Raw genomic sequence first — 10004 nt, 5'->3', positions numbered from 1 at the left:
ACATTTTTATTTTACTAATTATAATAAATTATTAATAATTTAAATATTTTAAATATTTTTTTATACCTATATTTAATACTTCTCCCATTTAAGTCAAGCTAGTTTTTGGATGTTTAATATTTTGTTAGTATGAAAAATATGAAAAATATTAAAATTATCAATAGTTTGTTAGAATTAGTAAAAGTAGAGAGTAGAAATGGAAATAAAATAAATTATGACAAAAATATTTGAAAACCGCTTCTAGGTCTTGTTTTTAGGAGACGAAAGGCTACAAAAAGAAAAAACCAAATAAAAAAAAAAATGAAAAGAGGTCCAAAAACAAAATTTAACCTTGAAATTTACACCCGTGAGCATAAGAGAGTATAATCACTAAACCAAAGTTGAAGGCTAATAAATAGTGGCATATATAAAATTGGTGAAGTCCTTGTAAATAGGTAATATGATACTAAACTAAATAAGAATATTTTGAAACCAAAAATAGGCCTAATATACATGGCCTCCAACACTTTACACTCACAAACAAAACCTAAACCAAATCCACTAAATTGTCTTAATGAATATTGATAAATATATACAACTATATATATATATATATATAAATGATTGTTGTAACTTTCACTGGGTGACAATTTCAACGTTCTTGAATAATGACAAGTTAATGAAAATTTTTACTATATTTTATTTAATTTGTTATAAAAAATATTTTTGTGTGTCTTACACCTGTAATATAGTGTGAGTATGTATTTAATGTTAAATTAAAACATGCTGGACACATCAACTTCTCCATTATCACCACCAAATATTGAAATGCAAATTTGCATATATGATTGAAAGTGTGCTTAAATTTAATAATAAAAAACAAAAATATGAAATCTTGAAGTTTGTAACTTCTTCTTCATTTATAACATGAAAAGTATAAAAATACCAACCTTTGAGACTTCGAGAGTGAAGTTAAACATTGGATAAACATCAATAGTAACAAATAAGTAATTAAGTAGTAATTTCGATATAATCTAAAATAATTACATGAACTCTGATTTCTCTCACACTCAAAAGAAAATATATAAACAATTTAATTCACACTCAAGAGAAAATATATAAGCACTTAAATTCGGTTAGAAAATGAATTAAGTGTAACCCCTCATAATTTTATTTAAGTTATTTTAAATTATTTTAATTTGTTTTAATTATTTTTTATAACAATCCAAAAAAAGTATAGGGTTATTGGTTAGTGTGTTTGAAAGTGGAACATGTCCCGGTTCATATGTCACAAGTTACATTCAAATCCAATTTTTTATTTAATATTTAAAAAATAATAATAATAATTTTTAAAGTTTAAATAACCACCGGGGTTGGGCGGGCCATGTCTGGAACCGGCAGGTTGTGAGGCTAGCTAAGTCTGGGTCATCTTTGGGTGGCCCGTGACCCTCCAGGTTTACCAGTTCAGACCGGACTGATGGATCATTATTGTGCACCGGACTAGTTATAATGTACCAAAAATGACTCGGGCCTATCAGATTGGGGCAAATGGGCCCGGTTAACCGGACTGTGACCATGTCCAAGTCTAAGCATTATTCTAGGGATATAATTAATATTTTATACAATATCAAAGGCCTACAAATGATTAAGCTGTATTGCACAGAGAATTGTTTAATTATTAATGATGAGTGTTATGCATATGCTTTACTTGAAGTAGTTAGGATTTATATTGTGAGCTTAACATTATAAAAGGCAAATTTTCAACTAAATAACAAGATGACAATTTTAAAATATTCAATTGATTTATTGGTTTGTGGAGGCTCAGGAGTGCTATATAAAGTGTTCTTTATTATTATTATTATTATTTTTTGAAAAAATGGATAAACAATGTCATTGAATTTAGTTTGAGAATTAAACAAAAGCACATAATCTTGTAAGAGTGATATATATCATACAAATCAAACAAAGAGCATTGCTGCTGCAGATGATGGAAAACGGCATAAAAAATTATAAGTAATTATTTTATAAGAACATGCAAGTTCTACAAACCTTGAATTAATTGGGAATAGGTACAAAATTGGCCATGACTATGTTCAATTGATCTAGACCCCCAACAATTTGATTTAAATTTAGTAATTTGATATTGAAAACGTCCTTTTAAGATTACATATCCAAACAACTTCACATATATAAAAATACTTCTGTATTAACTTATCCAAACATAAAATAAAGAGAATCACTTAACTTACTCTTAGAAGCAATTTTTTAAAAGTACTTTTACTAAATTGAAAAAAAAAAATTCTTTTTTCTTAGGCCCCCAATACAAACAAGCCCTTAGATTATTCAATTCAACCACCAGCTATCATCAGGATCCTCTCCTTGTTTTTTAGAGACGAAACTTGCTCTTCTATACATGGTGACATCAAAAAATAATTCATGCAAAACTTTAAATAAGTGAATGAAATATCTCACCTTCAAGATCATTAATTATCACATTCATATACACCCAATAAAATTGGCAGAGTTATGAACTCAAAAATGCTCAAGCTACGTCCATGGTTCTCATCTATCTTCAACTTTTTTTTTTTTTATGGACTTCAGTAAGTTTATTATAATATATCCATGTGTCCCCAGATATAATATATGCATGTATCCCTGAGTTTATTATTATCTTGATATATTGACATAACGCCTTAAACTAACCGGAATAGATGACCACTCAATACTGTCAATGATCTTTATTCAAAGTAGAGACATGCATACATAAGACAAACCCTTAATTAACAAAGACAAGACCACATTGCGTGCACCATATATGCACAGAAGCCGCTACACAGGCTACAACAGCTAGCTAATGATTTTCATCAGAGACAAGGCCATTGGCCTTGAGAGGCGGTGCACGGAGGACAATAGTCTCCACGGTCAACCCCGGACCAAAGCCATGAAGCACACCCCATTCAAGTCCCTCTCCGGCAGTGGGTAGCTCTTCCGCCATTGAGCGCTTCCTCATCTCATCCATGACAAAAAAAACACAGCAGCTGGCCATGTTCCCATACTCACTCATCACGTGACGTGTGAGTTTTAGCTTCTCCGGATTCAACCCCAGTTTCTCTTGGATCCTATCCAGAATGGCACGCCCTCCAGTATGGGTGATCCAGAACAATGAGTTCCAGTCCGAGATGGGTATGCCTAGTGGTTCGAACACCTTTAACAAACTCTTCTCCATATCTTTGCTGATGGTTATTGGTACGTCATTGAGTAAATGGAACGTCATCCCTACTTCTCTGAGGTGACAATGAAGTGCTTTCTCGCTATCCGGGATGATAAATTGGTCAGTGGACACCACTTCAAAAAAGGGAGTTTCCACGCCGGGAATGGGGTTTGCTCCGACCACCATTGCAGCAGACCCATCCCCAAAGATAGCATTCGCTATAAGGCTATCAATGTGCACATCGTCAGTCCCACGGAACCTGCTGACCGTCATCTCCGAGCACACGACAAGCACACGGGCATTCTGATTGTTTTCTGCGAGATCTTTAGCTATTCGTATGACGGTACCGCCGGCGTAGCAACCCAAGCAGTAGAGCATAACTCTTTTAGTGGACAATGGAAGGCCGAGGAGCTTGATGAGCCGGAAGTCAGCGCCCGGCATGTCGACACCGCTAGAGCTGCAGAAGATCAGGTGAGTGATCTCTGAGAGTGGACGTCCCCATTCCTCCAAAGCTTTGACGGCCGCCTTTGCTCCAAGCTTTGGCACCTCTTCCACCACTATCTCTTGGCGAGTATCTAGTGAGTTCTCTTCCATGTATGAACACAGGTTCGGCTTTTGCTTTAGTATCTCCTCCGTCAAGAAAAAGTGCCTCTTCTTGATCATCGACTTCTCACCTTTATCCATCCATTGTATACTTTGCTATTAATTAACTAATTTCACAACCTTTGATCTCATGCAAATGCAGGTATTTAAAATTATGTAATGGATAAACATGTCTTTCAAGTAAATGATTACAAACTAAATGGTGATTTATCTTTTCAAAGTTAATGATTTTGTTTTGGATGCAAAATTTGTTTGCTCCCATGCTGGAATTTGTTTGATTACGTGGCTTCACCTTTCTATGTATTCTTAGCTCGTGCAGAAGGTGTTGAAAATGTTATATATATATATATATATATATTTATATTGCTGCATGCCACCACCTTAATTTGCATGCATAAATTGAAAATATGAAGCAATTATAAACAAGGATGATCACAAGAGTAGTGTTGTTCTTACATATTCGCTTGAACTTTTCCTTGAGCTCAACCCTGTGCTCATTATTGGTGATTCTAAAGTAGAAGTCTGGGAAGGCGTCTTGATAGAAAACATCGGGAGGGTTAGCAGTGCCCAATGCTAGGACACTTGCTAAGCCACTACCTTTATTTGCCTTGTGATCATCAACTCCATTACTACCATTGCTCATCATTGTTGCTATTTTGATGATCACTGCTTCAAGTTTTATGTTTTGCAGCTCAGACTGCCTCCCACACTGTGTCTTTATATAGGGGATCAATCAATTAGATGGAGAATTGTTGTACGATCTCGAGGAAAAATAAAATTAATTTTATATATACATTTAATTTTTCAAATCACAGGTGACAACAACTTTAGTAGTAGGCTCCACTGGATTTTCTATATAATTTTCTTTTAAATTCAAATAATTAGCATGGACCACATATATTTTTTAAAATGAAAACATTGGGTGAAATCGGCGGTTATTTTTTTTTTTTTAATTTTTAATTTTTTATTTAATCTATATAAATGCAATTACACGCTCAAACAAAAGTTACATTATTCTCGACTTTTCATCTTTAAATTTTCTACTATATTATGATAGAAATATTCCTCTATACTCCAAATTTTTAAAATAATTTTCAAAACTTTTCATATTATTTATTTTCAACAAATATTCAAAATTTTCAATATTTTAAAATTTTACAAAATTATCCCAACTCATAAAATTTTCCCCATTTTTATCCAAATATAAAAAATCAACCAATTTTTCCATAGTTATCATATGTTTTTAGACCTAGATTTTTCAATCCAAATATGGCAGGTCAACAAGTCAACGCAGAAACATGTGATTTTTCAATTTAGAGTGCACTCAAGTTTTTCAACAATGTCTAAGAAAAAATGTAGAATTACGCTATCAAAAAATACACTATTCTATCGGATTGGGTGGAGCATATTTAACACCACTTCGAAATGAATGAAGATGAAAATTAATGTTTTTAATTATTTAATATTTTAGTTTTTTAATTTACATTACGTTCTTTATTTCTTCATGATTTGATAAATTATTATATTTTTTATCATCCATAAATTAATTAAAAATTTTCAAAATAATATAATAATTTATTATTATTTATATATTTATTATTATTTTATATATTTATTCTGAAATATAAGTTTTTAAATATATCATTTAATTATTTCATTAATAATATTTAAGATTTTATTAAATAAATTATTTTAATAAAATATAGTGGTAATTGCCAAAAACCCCTTGACAATTTCCTTTATGGATAATTACCCCTTCCAACTTTTAATATCCTAAAAAAAACCCCTCCTTTTTCTTCAACTGACTTTTCAACCCATCATGTATCTAATGGATAGAAACAAAGTCAGTTAAAATTTTCATGGACAATATTACCCTTACATGGGAAGTTGTGGACAACCATATAATGCGAAATGACCATCATGTCCATTATTATGTAACTACTTTGGTGCTTAAGAAGAAAAAACCAGGAGATAAACATGTTTTTGTAATCCCGAGAGAACTTCATCTTTATTGGCGAAACTTTTTTCCTCTCTTCGGCCTTTCATCTACTTGCAAGAGAAGACCCGCACTTCTTTCCCTTGTTCGCCAAGTATTTGATCCCCAAGGATACTGTGTTATGGAGAAAATAATTAATGGAAGGAAGCTTCCTGAGGACCTATGCTGTCATTCCTTGAACGCAAAGAGATAATAAGTCATTGAGAATTTGTGTTATAGTTTTACATTATAACTTAATGTGTATCTGATTAAGTTTAATAGTTTCTGTTTAATAGTTTTGGGTTTCTGTTTATGAATATGTCTTTTATGTTTAACAATAGTTGTTTTTGTTTAAGTGATCTTGTTTCCGTTTATCAATCCCGGTTTCTGTTTAAGCTGGCACGTTTCTGTTTAACAATAGTTTTTTTTTGGTTTAAATTACCTTGTTTCCATTTATCAATCTTGTGTTTAAGCTAACGTGCTCATCCATTGCAACATAGATTATATAAAAACGATCACATGACAAGCAATAACAACCATTCAAATCGATTCTAGCCAAAATCAAACAACCAAAATTACTAACAAATCAATAAAATGATCCAAAAAAGATTTGATCTTCAAAGTCAAATGCCAAAACCATCATCAAATCAATTAAACAAAATAGAAAAAAACAAGAATAAGAACTTTAGGGAATCGGAACATAAAAGAGCCACATTTTCATGGATATATGGATCAATCTCTCATGCTCCGACTTGAATAAGGCGGCTGAGAGAAATGATGCTTTTCGCCTCCGAGCTTTGCAAAGTGAGGGATTCATGGCCCAGTGAAGGGAGCGAAGAAGAGGAGAATGATAGGGACACGGCCCTATTCACAACCTTTCTTTCTCTTTCTTCGCTTCTTTAGTATTAAATGCTCATCTAATTTATCAGCTTATTTGCATATTACCCCCTCAAATCCTCTCTAATTCTCAATTAATTCTTGTTCTATAAACTTTAGACTATTTTACCGTAATCCTTTAAATCATGTAGATTTCAATCAATATTTCCCTCTTAATTTAGAAATTATTACCCCTCAAATCCTCTCTAATTCTTAATTAATTCTTGTTCGAGTTTCAAAAATATCTTTATTTAAAATATGATTTAATAAAATGTGAATTATTGAATATGAGTTATTAGAAGTTGAAGAAGTACATTAAATATAAAAATAAATTTTAACGTTTTACGTTTAACAATAGTTATTTTTGTTTAAGTTATCTTGTTTCTATTTATCAATCTCGGTTTATGTTTAAGTTAACACGTTCCCGTGTAACAGTCTCGGTTACTATTTAAGTTTACTGGTTTATATTTATCTGATTATGTTAAAGTGCATTGTTAAATGTTTTACTTTTAATTTGTTGGGCTTCAATAGTTTTACATTATATGTTAATGGGTATCTGATTAAGTTTACTAGTTTGTGTTTAATAGTTTTGGTTTCTATTTATGAATACGTTTTTTACATTTAACAATAATTTTTTTTGTTTAAGTTATCTTATTTTCGTTTCACACACACACACGTACCAATTCAGAATCTCCAAGTGGATCGACATAAGCCCTAAATCGGTCCTCCATCTCAAACCTCTTCCTTCCTCTCTTACAAAACACCTAATACCTCTCACCATCCTCATCCTCTTTCCGTCCATCAGATTTCTTCGGTTCACCAAAGCACAGCACATCCCCCATCAGTATATCAATCCCCGCCAATCTCTTCCTCTTCAAGGCCGAGCCGAGGTCGAGCCTTTTCCACCCGACTTCGCCGTCAAACTAGAAGACGAATCCGAAGAATCCATAGCATCAGAAGGCGGTGACGAAAACAGTCGAAGCCCACTAGAGATGCGCTGTGAGGCTTAAGGTCTACCAAAAAATGTTTGAAAAGAAGGCAAAAAAAAAGAGTGATTTGATGGTTAAAAGTAAAATTATAAAAAAGATGATGTGTTTTTCCCCATCATTGCCAAGGGTAAAGATGGAATTCAATTAAATGAACTAGACAAAATGAGCTATAGGGGGCAAAAATTGAACTGAAACAAAAAAGAGGGGCAATATGGTAAATTCAGAAGTCGGAGGAGTTATCTGGGAAGTTTTGAAACTATTATGAGATAAAAAATAATTTTCCCTAAAATATTTAATGTAAATTGTTAAAAAATAAATGAAATGATTGTGAATTTATTATTATAATGTAATTATTATGAAACATAGTTTAATATGTAGGAATTTGATGGGTTTACGAGATGGTATAAATACCAATCAAACTCTAAATGAATAGAATGATTAAAGTTGTCCGCACAGCTATCATCCGATTAAAGTTGGCCACACAGCAATTGTCTTAGATTTTGAATGAAAACATGACAAGATATGTGCTTGGTTTATGCGAAGAAGACACATGGTAGAGGAAGATCTCGATTGATTGCTTGTCGGACGACGTATGGTAGAAGTTGGGCCCAGCCTGTTTATGGAAGTGTTTTCCAACTCATGAAGTCGGCCGGTCCCATGTGTTGGTGTGTGAGCCCACCATGCAGAATAAATTTAGAAAAAAAAAATCCTGTCTGAGACTTGCCCATGTGTTTAACTGTTTATGACTGCAGAAAAAGTTTTAAAAATTTTAAAAACCAATTGTGAAAATTATCAAAAACTCAATGCCAGCCTGCCCCCAATAATCGAGGTTGGATTATTTGTGCTAGACGACAAATGGGACATGAATAAAGATTAATCACCTTGCTCAAGTATTGCTCAAGTATTGTATTAGGGGGCTTGGTCACCAAAGAGCTAAGAAAGTACATAGTTTGATTTCTATATTATAATCAATTAATTTATTGTAATATATTACCTATTATTCATCAAGGAGAACTATATTTAATAAAGTATTTCATACATAATTTTATTTTTAAATTTTATATTTAAATGTTTGTGAATTTAAGCACATGGATGATATTTTGTTAACATGGAAGTTAAACTGAATTTTTTTGATTTATTTTAACATATTACTCTATTAATTATATATATATATATATATATATAAAAGTTTTTAGTCACATTTTCTTTGTTGTTGTTGATATAGCAATAAAAATAAAAAGGTGATTGTTATCAATTTATCAAAATAAAATAAAATAAAATAATAGTGCAAGAATAAAGATTAATAGAAGCAATTGAGTTTTTTTCTTAAGGCTGTGAAAAGAAACATCAAATTTTTTAGTAATCAGAGAAAACTGAATTCAGTAGTACCACATAACAATAACAATATTAAAGAACATTACAATTTAGAGGTTCGACCACTCACTAGCAGTGGCGGTGCCAGGACTCGTCAGAGAGTGGGGCAAAAGTTGACGGAAAAAAAATTTTCAGCCGTCGAATAAACATTCCGACCGATCAACAAAATATCTGACACACAAACATGAAACATAAATACATAAATAACATATCAAAAGTTAATTGATCCATTCAATAACAAAAAAATCAAATTAATTAAAAAAAACTTCATTATTATAGACAAGTACATGAATAACAACTAATTTTTCTTAACTAATGGAGTACTCCAACTCCGGAGGTGCTCTCTCGGCGTGAATAAGACGGCAAGGTATCTTCTTTGAGTGTCTTCTACTTTCAATGCTTCTGTGTGTTGTATGAGAAAAAGAAACCTTGGAATGTGACCAGCTCTTACTTTAACTTCATTTGGCTAAAGTGGAAATTAGTGTCTTTTCGGGTACACTTGTTTTCTCCAAAAAGAATAGATGGGTTTGCTGTGCATTGTACTAACTGCTCAGTCTTGAAGGCTGAAGTCCAACTTGCCTCTGCTTTGGCACGTGGCATGGATTATTGGGAAAGGACTCTACAGTCTGGCGGTTATCTTTCTCCTTCCTTTTTTAATGAAAGGAAATAATTTCTATAAGTTGGTAGGATGTAGAGTATCCTTGTGACTGCCATGCATATGCTGCTGCTTCCACTCGTGACTCTACACAGGTTTTTTTCCCGACGGAGGGTGTGGCGGATGTCCCTCCTCGCCACACCCCGGCGCCGCCACTGCTCACTAGCATCATGGCTATAAACACATACAAAGGAAAATAACTAACACAAAAAAAATAGAAATAACATTGAAACAGTCAATTAAATAAAATCTAAAACTCCACATATCAGCAGTCCTAAACTCGTCTTCTGACAAAGGCAAATCAGGGTTTTCAAAAGCAAATGTAAGAACCTGGTTTGCAAC

The 10004-nt window shown here is 32.5% G+C and overlaps 1 protein-coding gene across 1 annotated transcript; it reads right to left on the bottom strand.

Moving 5' to 3' along the window:
* Positions 1 to 2691: 2691 nt before the first annotated feature.
* On the bottom strand, positions 2692 to 4481 carry LOC120281376 (chalcone synthase-like). The gene is made up of 2 exons (XM_039288219.1): positions 4250 to 4481; positions 2692 to 3864 (listed from the first exon to the last, which is right to left on the bottom strand). Exons 1-2 carry the CDS (start codon positions 4437 to 4439, stop codon positions 2831 to 2833), a joined length of 1224 nt encoding a protein of 407 aa, XP_039144153.1. The 5' UTR covers positions 4440 to 4481; the 3' UTR covers positions 2692 to 2830.
* Between the last annotated feature and the right edge of the window lie 5523 nt (positions 4482 to 10004).

Source organism: Dioscorea cayenensis, chromosome 17 (genome assembly GCF_009730915.1).
Source record: "Dioscorea cayenensis subsp. rotundata cultivar TDr96_F1 chromosome 17, TDr96_F1_v2_PseudoChromosome.rev07_lg8_w22 25.fasta, whole genome shotgun sequence".
In the NCBI taxonomy this organism is placed as follows: Eukaryota; Viridiplantae; Streptophyta; class Magnoliopsida; order Dioscoreales; family Dioscoreaceae; genus Dioscorea; species Dioscorea cayenensis.
The sequence above is the reverse complement of the archived record's forward strand: the minus strand, read 5'-3'. Positions and strand labels throughout refer to the sequence as shown.